General features: G+C 47.1%; 1 protein-coding gene across 1 annotated transcript in view; it reads left to right on the top strand.

Moving 5' to 3' along the window:
- Positions 1-218: 218 nt before the first annotated feature.
- Positions 219-14348, top strand: part of sypl1 (synaptophysin-like 1) — a 32262-nt gene continuing 18132 nt past the window's right edge. Inside the window, exon 1 of the mRNA XM_084330103.1 lies at positions 219-406. Coding sequence (XP_084186229.1) covers positions 335-406 — 72 coding nt within the window. The 5' untranslated portion in view covers positions 219-334. The remainder of the gene's footprint in view (positions 407-14348) is intronic.

The raw sequence follows: 14348 nt of genomic DNA, 5'->3' as shown, positions 1-14348 counted from the left end.
AATGTATAACCATATAATGTTGAAAAGTTTCAACTAAACTTTTGTTTTGTATCAGACTAAATGCATTATCTAACGTTAATAAAAAAAACGGCTTCTTTAATAATAGTTTAGCGGTGAAAGTTTTTCACTCGTTTTTTTCCTCAATGTACCGCCTCCGCTATTTGCGCAGCAGCATCACCGATGAGCGCACCGCACAACTCTGCACAGAAGAACCGCGTCACTCTGTCATCCAACTCCCTTTCGCGCTCTCTCTCTCTCTCTCTCTTATCTCAAGCTTTTTTCTGTTAAATCAACGCCCTTTCCTGCTCTAACAACTACAGAGGAATTTGATAAAATGATGACTGGATTCCGCCTGAACTTCTCGCCGCTGAAGGAACCTCTGGGGTTCGTCAAACTAGTAGAATGGGTAAGAAGTCTATTCTATTACTGCTGGAGAGAGAGAGAGAACGAGGGAGGCTTATAATTCCTAGAGTCCCCCCTTCTTCTCCCTTTCCCTCTCGTGATCTGGCCTTAGAATGATCAACCGGTCATTTAAAGTAACGGTGCGCTTGTTTATTCATTTGAATAGGGGGGGGGGGGGGGGGGTAGTAACTAAGTGACCCGTCCTCTACTACTTTTACTAATATGAAAGGTAAGCTATTCTACATGTCATACTTTGTGTACACAGAATGTCATGCACCCTTTCCAGGTGTTAATAAACTACTTATTCACAAACCCTCTGTGGCTGAGAAGTTTCTATGCATGTGGCGTCTAATCTTTCTGCATTAGAATAAATCCACACTACACAGCCCACACCCTGTTATGTCTTTATAATGCAACAGGGGTGTAGTACAAGGCCTTTGCTTGCACATTAAAGCTTTTTTTTTAGTGAGTTGAAGTGTGGCGTTTCACCAGAGTAGCCTGTTTGGGTTTGTCTCCGTGGAGTAGAGGATGTGGTTATAGGCTGTCCTCCACCCCTGCAGTGTAATTGGATCTGTTCTGGACTAGCTGTGCTCCGGCTTTTAGGAAATGTTCCTGTTTTACAGACCCCCGCTGGACATGCCTGTCCTTCAAATGAAAAAGACAGATGAATGCATTTCCTACCAATAATTTACCTGAACGTCACCTTGTAATCATTGTCTGGCGGTGGCCCGTGGGACCTCCGTGGCAACAGGGTAGTGGAAAGGAACGCCTTACTTTCTGCTCCCTAGAGAACCCAACACTTGAATACACCCTCCTATACAAACTGGTTGCTGACATGAAATGTAAACGTATTTATGGGATGTCATGTAATTTAATTCTCTCTCTATCTTTAAGACCTCTGTAGATAAATCCTTTTGAGGGTGACATGTGATTATCTGTTTTTAAGATATTTTAAGAGTCAGGCAACAGCTGTGGCCACAAATTGTTTAGCTTGTTGGACCAAACAGACAAGATATTGTTTTTCCTCCTCAAACTAGCATCACTTGTTCAAAGGACAGTTATGGTGTTGGGTCATCATGGCTAGATGGATCCACATCTGTTGAAAGTCTGTCAAGCCATTTTCAGTGGTTTATTGAACATTTATCCTGGACTCCACCCTTTCCTACCAAGTCCATGTCAGTTCCGTCACCAAATCCGCCTTCTTCCACCTCAGAAACATATCCAGACTCCGACCATCACTTTCCGACTCCACAGCTGAGACCCTCATCCACGCCTTTGTCACCTCCCGCCTGGACTACTGCAACGGGGTCCTGTCCGGGGTTCCAAGCGAAACCCTGGACAGGCTCCAGAGTATGTTCAAAACTCAGCTGCCAGGGTTCTAACCCTCAGCAAACCCTGGCAGCACATCACCCCCACCCTCATCCACCTCCACTGGCTCCCCATCAAACCCAGCATCACCTACAAAACCCTCCTGCTCACTTACAAATCCTTCCACGCTCTGGCACCTCAGTACCTCACTGACCTCCACCCCTACACTCAGTCACGGTCCCTGCGATCCACGGATACTGGTCAGCTCTCCATCCCCGAACCAGATTGCGGACCTTCGGGGACAGAGCTTTCAGTGTGGCAGCTCCCACCCTCTGGAACTCCCTCCCTGCAGAACTCCGCAACGCGCCAACTCTGGACTAATTCAAAAAACTCCTCAAAACCCACCTCTTCAACTTGGCCTTTAACCCCTAATTTCTCACTTTGTATGTTGTGTCTGTCCACTATGTTTGTTACTTTTGTTATTCACCCCCCCCCTATGTAAAGCGACCTTGGGTCGTCTGAAAGGCGCTATATAAAATGAAGTTATGGGTCTCATTCTCCAACGGACTTACGACAAAAAGGGCTTTCTCTTAGGGCCATTTGAGACCTTTTCAGGCAAGACATGAATATAGACAATATATTATAATATAATATTAATTATATATGTTTTATTTGGACGGTTGGTGAATCCCAAAATCATCCCGAAAAGGTCTCAAAGGGCCCTAAGAGAAAGCCCTTTTTGTCGTAAGTCCTTGGAGAATGAGACAATTATTATTATTTAAGGTGGAAAAACCATACCAAACCATACCAATTAAGGTTAATGTTAGGTTACGGTTAAGGTAAGGGTTAATATTAATAGGGTTAGGTTAAGGTTACGGTTAGGTTAAGGTAAGGGTTAGGTTAAAGTTATGGTTAAGGTAAGGGTTAAGGTTAGGGTAAGGGTTAATATTAGGGTTAGGTTAATGTTAGGGTTCAGGTTAGGTTAAGGTAAGGGTTAAGATTAGGGTTAGGTTAAAGTTAGGGTTACGGTAAGGGTTAATGTTAGAGTTAAGGTAAGGTTTAAGTTAGGTGTAAGGTAAGAGTTAGGTTATGGTAAGGGTTATGTTAGGTTTAAGGTAAGGGTTACTGTAGGTTTAAGTTAGGGGTTAGGCTAGGTTAGATTAAGGTTAGGGTTATGGTAAGGGTTTAGGTTAGGGTTACGGTAAGGGTTAGGGTAAGGTTCTCTTGAAGCCATGTTGGGAAAACAAAGCGTGCGTTTCCAGAGAAAGCTTGTTAAACACGGCAGAACATTGAGTTACAGCTTCAACATAAAGGCTGCTTCTCTCTGCTGTTCCCTCCTCAACATATTACTACTTATAACACACACTGACTCCCTGTGAGAGAGAGAGCGAGAGAGGGAGGGAGAGAGAGAGAGAGGGAGGGAGGGAGAAACGGGGAAAGAAAGAGAGAGAGAGGAACAGCAACACCCTGTCATCTGACTCAGTGTGTGTGTGCGCACGAGCGAGCGAGCAATCATTATTTCATCACGCAGGGAGACTAAGAATATGGGCCTGGAGGTGTAGTTGCATGCAGGGATTAAATGTATCGCACACAGGAGCTGCCCAGTACAACCAGTCTGACACTGTTGACCACTAGTAGCTGCCCAGTACAACTACAGTCTGACACTGTCGACCACTAGGAGCTGCCCAGTACAACCACAGTCTGACACTGTTGACCACTAGTAGCTGCCCAGTATAACCACAGTCTGACACTGTTGACCACTAGGAGCTGCCCAGTACAACCACAGTTTGACACTGTTGACCACTAGGAGCTGCCCAGTACAACCACAGTCTGACACTGTTGACCACTAGGAGCTGCCCAGTACAACCAGTCTGACACTGTTAACCACTAGGAGCTGCCCAGTACAACCACAGTCTGACACTGTTGACCACTAGGAGCTGCTCAGTACAAACACAGTCTGACACTGTTGACCACTAGGAGCTGCCCAGTACAATCACAGTCTGACACTGTTGACCACTAGGAGCTTCCCAATACAACCACAGTCTGACACTGTTGACCACTAGGAGCTGCCCAGTACAACCATAGTCAACCACAGTCTTTTACCTTAAATCAGATCTCTGCACTAGAGGGGACCAGCCGTTTCCAAATTTTTCTGTGGTTAAAATGACGTTTGACATGATGACTTTTTGAGGGGCCCTCTGATTGTCTGACTTTGATCAGTTATAAGAGGGCCTTGATCGAATACTTCCACTAGTAGTTCAGCATGAGCAGTCATACATCTTATAAAACATTGTAATTGGTTATAATAAAACATTCTAATTGGTTGGGGGCCCTAAGCGCAGCGCCTGATCTGCCCGGTAGACAGGACGGCCCTGGAGTTCACGTGTATTTTTGTGTGTTCAGTGTGTATAGTGTCTTTAGTCGTGCTGTGGCAGCAAGCCCTCCTTGTAGGGAGTGTGACACAGTCAGCAAGAGACTAGACACCAGTTACAACCAGGCAGGAATGTGTGAGAGGTGGCCTGCTGTGTGTGTGGGTGCACGTGTGTGTTTGCGTGTGCATGTGCGTGTGTGTGTGGGTGGGTGTGTGGCGTCTAGTTGGCAAACAGGAAGTAGCAGTCAGTCACATCTGGAGAAACATCTGGACAGAGGCACTGGCGTTTGTGTGCGTGTCTCATGGTAGCTGTCCTGTGATCAGTCTGATTCAAGGCTTCATGTTGGACAGAGTCTCAGAGTAGTTGTTGATCCCAGCGACTCCCAGGGCAACGTCTCCCTTCAAACACGCTGCAGTTCACAGAGCAACATGTCCACCCTAGTGTTTCCCATCGCAGGCCCCACCTTCAGATAGGGCCACCACCAATACATTTCACCAATCAATCAATCAATCAATCAATCAATCAATCAATCAATAATAAACAATAAATGCCTTGCATGCAGGATACAAAATGAATGTGAATTATTTCCTCCTTTCCAGTAGGGATGCACTGATACTGCTATGGGATATCGGTCCAATACCAGGCTAAAATAGAATATCGGTATCAGAGCATTTCCCCCAATACTAAAATCTGGAAACAGGTCTGACATGTCAGAAATCAAAGCAAAGTGACTTGATTTGCTGCATGTTTGACACGTTAACTATGATGGAGAGAAATGTGTTATCTCAAGAATTCTTATCCAATGACCCCAAAGTGACGTCCAACTCTATACTGTTGAAGATCGATACTCTGTATGGCCCGTTACCCAAAGCCCAGGTATCGGGACTGAACAGGTTGGATTGGTGCATCTGTAGTGCCGAGAGATGGGAGTCGGAGACGGTGGCGCGAGGCAGAGCGAATAGTATTTATTGATAGACCATTCTGGAACGTTGGTGATGATGTCATAGTAGTACATTCTGGAATGTTTGTGATGATGTCATAGTAGAACATTCTGGAACGTTTGTGATGATGTCATAGTAGCACATTCTGGACGTTTGTGCTGATGTCATAGTAGCCATTCTGGAACGTTGGTGATGATGTCATAGTAGAACATTCTAGAACATCGAACATTCTTATTTAAGCGCATTCTGTTTAGCTTTCCAGTAACGTACTGTATCGTACGTACTGTATCGTAACGTATCTACACGTTCCAGAATGTTTTACTATGACTCATCACAAATGTTCCAGAATGTACTACTATGACATCATCACCAACGTTCCAGAATGTACTACTATGACATCATCACCAACGTTCCAGAATGTGCTACTATGAAATCATCACCAACGTTCCAGAATGTACTACTATGACATCATCACCAACGTTCCAGAATGTTCGGGCAGGACTAAGGTTCTAGAATGTGCTACTATGACATCATCACAAACGTTCCAGAATGTTCGGGCGGAATGTTCTAGAATGTACTGCTATGACATCATCACAAACGTTCCAGAATGTTCAGGCGGTACTAATGTTCTACTATGACATCATCACAAACGTTCCAGAATGTTCGGGCGGAACTAATGTTCTAGAATGTTCCTAACAATAGTTCCGTGGGTGAATTATGTACCATTACAATCACTACACATCCCTACTTCCCACTAGTGATGGGAAGTCCGGCTCTATTCAAAGATTCAGCTCTTTTGGCTCGGCTCTCCTACAGCTCCCAAATGGCTCTTTTTATAAATCTTTTTGGTTACAAAAAGTAGACAGTTAATATTTTTTCACATTTTAATCAAACCTTTAATGAACAACTGAACACAGAACCACAGCAAACAAATACAATAAATGAACAACTGAACACAGAACCCTGTGCAGGTTTATTGTTGACCTACTCTGAAGGATATTTTCATTTAGCTGTGAAGTTCTGCTCAGCTTTGCAGTCTCCAATATTGTTGAAATGCAGCCAGATGCGGCTTCTTTTTCTATGTTCACTAATTTCTTAACTTTTTCCGACTCTTATTTAAAGTGCGTGCGTGGTGCGTGTGTGTGTGTGTATAGTATACCTGGCCTGTACCACTACACTCGCTGTCTTTGGAGACTTAATGGTATGATCCTAGTCTGTCCTCGCATGTGATTGGCCGCATGGTGTCAAAATAAAGTTCCGCCCCTACCTGCATTGGATTCTCATGTCCAGCTGCTGCGGCAGAACAAAGGTTATCCTATAACCCTAGTTATTTGAGTATAGCGAGCACTCTGCTCTATTGGAACTATCCCTTTAATCATATGCTATCATGAAAACTTTCAACCACGCCATACTACCAGCTCCTTCCCCAGTCTTTCACCGCCGAAACGGAAGACACGTGGGGTCCTCAGTGAGTCGGAGCAAAGCGCTCGCTATACTCAAATAACTAGGGTTATAGGATAACCTTTGTTATTTTTCGTATAGCTTTGCGCTCTGCTCTATTGGAACACAAGAGTGGAGCAGAGCGGAAAGCCCGACAGATGTACCTGCTGAGGTCCCCTATAACCATCAGAATACCGGGGAGGATCCGGGCCCCCCTTAGTGAGGGACGGGAGGGAGATCGGACCCGACTGTGCGAAGAGGGTTTAGCACCTCAAACGCACAGGGTGAGCAGACCGTGGGACTTACCTTTGTTTAGAAGGGCCTGCGACTACTCGGACGCACATCCCGCACGCCACCAGGGAACGGACGTGGAACCAAAAAAAACCGTCACAGCCCCCGACATCGCAGGGTCGGGGTAAAAAAAAATAACCCTGTGGCAAGGCCGTAGCAGCGGGGCATGGAGGAGGCCCCAGGCCACATCCCGGGGGTCAGGACCCCCTGAAAAAGGGGCCTGGCGAGGTCAACGAGGCCGTGGCATCGAGACCCCACCAGGCGGTCAATGGTGACACCAACCCTCACATCGCCAGCGTATCGGACAGGGCCTAAAATAGGTGAAGGCCCCTCTCCCCCTGGCACGCCGCTCCGAAGCGCTCCCAAGGACGCTTCCCCCCCACAATGTCGTGGGGCCAGCTGGCGCACCGGGGAGACAACCCTCCAAGGAGGTTGATCCCTCAAACCAGGTCGACAGGTCTTAAGAGCAGAACTCGACCTGCGCCCGGAGCACTGCGGACTAGACAGGCGCCTAAGGGGCTTATTGTAAGAACAGTATCCCGGCGGAAAGGGTGTTCGGTATGCCGTGCACAATGTCACAATCTCATGGGGCCACGAACCTTGCGGAGTCGGAGTTAGCCAACTCCGCCAGCGAACAGATTCCACCACGAACCCTGACCCTGCCAATTTATTAATCCCGCGGGGTCGAGGTTCAGAGAAAGAGTTTGACACAATTGGCAGACTTCATTAAAGATGCAGGGGCATACTCTCGGGCAGCCGGGGTCAGACCCGGGCTCAACCAGAGAGTTGACTCTGCTACCAGCACACCGGGGAGACAACCACCCCCCTATGTTTATTAACAGAAAGTGGTTGCTCCCTTAACCCACTAAGAAACCCCAGAAACATAACTGTGCATATACACAGGCTATACAATGCAGTTCAAGCGTTTCAGGTTTAAAAAGGGTTAACCCAGGCCACAGGTCAATGAGGGGGAGGCCCGACCTGGGCCTGGAGGACCGGGACCTACACAGGGATGCATAGAGGAGTTGACAGAAACAGCCTCCCCGACAGCCCCCTCCCATCCCTGGTTTAGCAGGGAGGGAGGGGTGAAAAAACAAATGGAGAAGGACCAATCCACCTAACATTATGCAAAAAAGTACAGTATGGACCAATCCACACCACTGTTAAGGGCAACTCGTAGTGGCATCTATATGACACACACATTCATGACATCAACCCCTGTGACGTCCGGCCCACCCAGACATTTTCCCCCCGGAAAAGCTGAGGGTCCTTCGGGGTACCAGAACTTGTCTGCGCCCCGGCGGACAACGGGTTAAACTGATCCGGTCCGGCGCGACCAGGACAAGTCCTGTGCCCTTGTCACGCCGCCGCCCCCAGTCCTAAGAGGGGGGTAGGTACGCGTGTCGATCCAAAACATCACAGAGGGCGCCACCAAGACGGTCAGTATGCGAACGCACTGCTCCCGGTGGCCCATCTAACGGGCGTGAGACCCCCCTGCCAATGTTTTGATCTACTCCGTCATCTCCCCCCGGAGATGTACGCGAGCCCTCGAGTCTAACCTAGTGCACTGGTGCTCGGTATAGAGACAAAAATCTCCTTCCCAGCCGACCGCTTAAAAAAAAGGCGTTCTTATGATGTTGGGCAACCAAGGCGCGCCGGTCCCACAAAGCGTATTCAATCATTGAAAAAACACCCTGGGCCAGCGCTGATCGGTCTCGTAAGACCACACGCTGATTTCATAAAACAGCGTGTATGCTCGCAAAGAACCCGAGAACAGTGACGGCGAATTTCTAACAAGAAAGAACCCCACAATGTTTCCCCTTGCTGTCTGGGAAAAGCAGCAGGAAGCCGGTCTACAAAAGACACAGACACAGGTCCTCACACGACGAGCCTGGGAATAAAAAAACTCGTAAATTCGGCTCTTTATGTAAGAGGGGAAGACAGCGGTTTTCCCAGAGAGACCTCAACGTGAGTAAAAACAATTGAAAAAGGTTCATGTAATAATTGGACTAAATGACAAAACGGCTCAACATATACCACTGATAGAGAGCAGAGCAGAAGAACAAAGTCTTGACTGCATTGCATCACCTAGCTTTTACAATGACAGCGGTCTGTAGCGCAGGCCCTGAAACTCATGGATATGTCTCATGGCCAATAAGAAAATGTGCCTGTGATGTCTTCCATGGCCGGGGAAATCCTGTGTCCCACCTATCCTAATATGGTGTGGGAAACAGGGAAATCCCCCCCTCCCCCTCCCTGTGAGAGCTTTCTCTCTCAGCTCGTCAGGGAGACTGATAGGTAGAAAGGCACAACCTCTCGGCCAATCAGTTTCGTAAAGGATATAACTATATCTGGGGGGGGGGGGGGGGTTATTTGTCCACCCCTCTCAACACCTCACCCCAGATACGATGCAATAAAAAAGGCAGAGCCGTGACACCAGTCGCATAGCGCGCTACATGAAAGCACATATACCTGCTAGGGTAATAGCTTTACATCCTGTACACCAGCCACAGCCGATAACCTCGTTTGTGTAAAAAACTGGTTTTATCCCACGGCTTATGTGCGAAAAACTTGCCACCCGCAATTTTTATCTTTACCCTTAAGCAAAGAAAAAATATCAGACTAAAGAGAGGGACTCAAAAGGTCCTCGGTTCATATGCTAAATATGTACAACTCTCTAAGCTAACACCCATACCAGTTGTGGACTCAATGCTACATTTACCTAAACTAGGGATGCACCGAAAATTCGGCCACCGAAAGTTATCGGCCGAAAATGGTTAAAAAGGCTCTTTCGGCTTTCGGCCGAAAGGGTTTTAGCACCGAAAATATATCACTGATCGGCTGTCACAAAACAGTTACATCTAGAGACCTCAAAACTTACTCTAGAGAGGCCTTTAACCTAGAACTGGGGAGCTTGGACTGGTCAGATGAACTCAGTGGTACACAGGTTGAAGAAACATGGTTTGGATTCAAAACCAAATTCACAGCAATACTCAACAACATGGCACCCATAAGAACCACCAGGGTTAAAAATCGCGCTGAGGCATGGATGCACACTGAAATACTGGCCGCTATGAAAACCAGAGACAAAAAATGCTCTGAACTTCATAAAAGTCAGACAAAGCTTTCCAATAGCTCAAACAGTGAACTCCAAGCCCACGTGGTTGAACTAAAAATCCAAAGAAACAGACTAAGAAATGACGTAAACACCATGATCAGAACCGCAAAAAGAAATTTCATCAACGACAAAACTGAGGAAAACAAAAACAAACCCCGCGAACTTTGGAAATTACTCAATAGTCAACTAGGCTGCAGTAAAAAACTTAAATCCAGATTCTCAAACATAAACATAAAGACGGACAACACGCTCATCACAGACAAGCTGGATGTAGCCAATTACTTAAACATCTTCTTCACAAACATAGCCACAACACTGGTAAACAAACTACCCTCCCACTCAGGGCATTATGGGGTAGAACACATAGTAGCATACTACAAAAACCTAGGGGTCCACAAAGACGACTTCAAACTTGAAATGGTAACAACCGATGAGGTACTCAAAAAATTGAGCGCCCTCCAACCTAACAAGGCCACTGGCCATGACAACATCCCCTCCAAATTCCTCAGAGACGCAGCAGCCGCCATCACCCCAGTCATCACACACATAATAAACCTCTCTATAAAACAGGGGCACGTCCCCAAGGACTTCAAAATTGCGAGAGTGACCCCTCTGCACAAAAAGGGCAGCAAATTAGACCCAGGCAACTACCGCCCTGTTTCTATTCTTACCTCCATCTCGAAAGTCATGGAGAAAATAGTCTACGAACAGGTCGAAAAGTACCTGGTGGAAAAAAATCTAATCTACGAATTCCAATCTGGCTTCAGAACGTCCCACTCCACTGACACATGCCTCCTCTATTTGAACGACCACATCAAACAAGAGGTGGACGCGGGCAAATACTGCGGCATGGTCATGCTGGACCTACAAAAGGCCTTCGACACTGTCAATCACTCCATTCTAATGGACAAGCTAAAGGCAATTGGTTTTGATAGCTTATCAGTGAGCTGGATGCAATCCTACCTGGAGGGGAGAGAACAGATGGTAGAGGTAAACGGTACTCTATCCCCCCCCCTCACAGTGAGCTGTGGTGTTCCACAAGGAAGCATACTAGGACCGCTACTCTTCCTAATTTATGCAAATGACATGTCGTCAGCCTGTGACTGCAACTTGTTCCTGTTTGCGGACGACTCAGCCCTGCTGGTCTCTGACAAGAACAAATTGCAGGTTGAAAAAACCCTCAGCACGGAACTAGGCAAAATCTGCATATGGCTCGCTGATAACAAACTATCATTACACATGGGCAAAACAGAGTCCATTCTCTTCGGTTCAAATAACAAACTCAGCAAGACCGACGGCTTCTCAGTTACAGTGGGTGACAATATTGTCACAAGGAAAGACGAAATTACCTACCTGGGTTCCATCCTAGAGGCAAATCTTTCCTGTGACAAAATGGCATCCAATGTAATAAAAAAAGTCAACCAACGAACTAGATTCTTGTACCGGATCTCCTCTCTGGTAAACAAGAATACCCTGAAGACTCTGGCAGGAGCACTCATTCAAGGGTACTATGACTATGCGTGCACCTCATGGTACCAAAGCACCTCAAAGGCGCTTAAAACAAAATTACAAACATCACAAAACAAACTGGTCAGACTACTACTTGACCTGAACCCCAGAACCCACCTCACCCCTGCCCACTTTGACAACCTAGGATGGCTTAGAGTAGACGACAGAGTACAGCAACTTGCAATGGGCCTGGTCTTCAAGATACACTATACGACCAGGGTGCCCATGTACATGTCAAAATACTTCCCAAAGGTCAGTGAATACCACAACCACTACACCAGAGGAAGCTCAACAAATCATGTTAAACCCAGATCCGGCTCAAACAAGGGACTAAACACGTTTCGCAATTATGCCACAACAATGTGGAACGCCCTACCCAAAGCTGTAAAGGAATGTGAATCCCTGCCCACATTCAAAACCGCTCTTAAAGAGCACCTACGGGAGGCTGCAATTAGAAACCGGCCACCGTAAATGCCCAAAACCCCCACCACCTCCTAATAGACAGTCTCCTCCCCACCGCATGTATATATTCCCTCCCCGCCGTATGTATATTTCCCTCCCACCCACCCACCCCCTCCTAATGTACAGTCCCCTCCCCATCATATGTATATACTCTGTCAGGATCTAGGGGTAACAGTACTGTATATTTGAATACCGCTTATGTCACAAATGTATCAGTACTAAATACCTATATGTCCCTATGCCATAAATGTCATGTATGTTGTGTATGTCATAAATGTCTATATGAAATGAAAATGGGGGACCCTGATGTAAACAAGACAAACGTCTTTCTCAGGTCTGCATCCCCTTAACAATTGTATGTATTGAGCCGTACTGTATTGTACCCATTCTGCAATCTGTTAAATAAAGTTTGCATTCATTCATTCAGGAACAGGGTTACGTAACGTTCGTAACCTAAAGTGTTGTTGTGATGACGTAATCAAAACGTGCAACGTGTAACGTGAGCAGCTTGGCAGCTCTTCCTTGCTTCTGCAGCCTGTGATAACTAACTCCTCTTGGGAGTCGCGCTGTTTCTATAAACTCCGCGAGCAACGCATCCAATAAATGAGTCTTTAACATGCTTTATATCCTCGCCATTACTATATGCCCGTCGCGGTTAAAACCTTTTGAACTAACGTTAGCGTTAAGCTAGCTAACGCTTCCATTCCTCTTTGACCCGTTTCTCGTAAGCTACGTCATCCCCCGCTAAGAGTCATGGGAGATGTAGTAAATACAACAGTCCTGTGTGTGTGTGTCTTTATGCAGATCGTTATGCAGTTTTAAAGCACCTTGGCTTTGTTCTGAATGCACTTTGTTGTAGTTATCCTACAGAGAAAAGAAAATGCACTTGACTTTAATGCACATTTTGTTGTATGCAAAGAGAAAATGTTTAAATTGTACAATCTTTCAGCAGTCAGTCTGGAATTAATGTATGCATTCAAAAGTGCTGAATAAATGTTTTATGGGCCCATAATAGTGATTATTAATATTATTTAAGTAAAGTTTTGCCATAATCATGTATTTTGCCATAATCAGGTAGCTGAAAAAAAAAAACATTATATATTTATATTAATCATTTTGGCATTCGGTTTTTGGCCAACTGTTTCCTATTTTCGGTATCGGTTTCGGCCAAGAATTTCCCATTCTGTGCATCCCTAACCTAAACGTATTACATGAAACACACACAACTCTCATCATACAATAAAACCCCAAGTTCACCTTTACTCACGTAAGAAAGAACGCTGTCTTAAGTAGAGAAAAGGACATAAGCCCTTGGCTAAGTGCTAGAACTACAGGCCTTGCTAATTTATACACAATAGCGACCAACGAAAATGTTCAGAGAAAACTGCACAAACTCTCCAAGCAAGAACGCAACACCAGCATTCTTAGCTGTGGGTTTAAAATTGCACATGTCGTATCCCCCAAAATACAGTGAATCAACACACGTTTTGTTAACAAAAAATAGTCCCTCTTCAAGAGGGACCCTTTATTTAATAAACAAAATCATATTGGGGGGGGGGGGAGCAGGGGTAGCAGGGGTAAAAAGTAACTTGCGCCGCTCGCAGGGTGCCGTTTGCCACCACGGGCAGCTGGCCCGGAGGGATGGTGCTGGGGAGCCGCCTGGCCACGTCGTTCCCTACCGTTCCCCCCGGGCGCAGGATGACTGGCGGCAGCGGTGGTGGCGACCTCTCCTCCTCCACTCTTGGGCTTCTTGCTGGCAGGGCCAGCAGGAGCGGTGGTGACGGCCGAAGACCTGCTCCGGTGTTGCCTCCGCTTCACGCCTCCGGTCGCGGGGGGAAGTGGGGTTGGAGGACGGACCGCTGTTCCTCCATGTCCTTGCAGGCTGACGTCATCTCCTGCATCGCTGAGCCGAAGAGCCCAGCTTGGGAGAGGGGGGCCATGAGGAGGGGGATCCTCCGTTGATCCGTCACCGCCGCCTGCTCCAGCCACAGGTGGTGCTGGATCAGAGTGGCCAGGGCGCGTATCGCCTGTAGCTGCGAGAGATGCAAGATGGCTCCCGTCGCCTGGGCGTGGAGGTATTTCTGGTGGTCGTCCAGTACCACCCCGCCCGTCATCAGCCCCGACATGAAGAGCGCCAGCTGCGCGATGTTGGAGGTCACAGCCAGGCTCTGGGTCGAGGCGATGAATATCTGGTCACTCCACATAGCCAACTGCTTAGCCGACTTTCCCTGGGGAAGTGGCTTTTTTAACGGCTCCCACACCCTCTCGGGTCAAAGAATGGATGCCATCGGGCTATCAAGTCAAGGCACCCCTTCCTTCAACCCCTGGACCAAACCCACCGTGTGAAAGGCACGTAGGTGGAGGTTTACCTGTCCCCGCGCCACGTAAGCCTCCATTGATGGGAAGAATGGGCAGACAACGCCCGCCTCCCTCACAGGACGGCGTTGCCAGAGATGACCTATTATGTCATCGGGAACAGGTGCCGGCAGTGGCGTCGGCAGCACG

This window comes from Notolepis coatsorum, assembly GCF_963971535.1.
Source record: "Notolepis coatsorum genome assembly, chromosome: 15".
Lineage (NCBI taxonomy): Eukaryota > Metazoa > Chordata > Actinopteri > Aulopiformes > Paralepididae > Notolepis > Notolepis coatsorum.
This window is presented reverse-complemented; position numbering and strand designations above follow the sequence as displayed.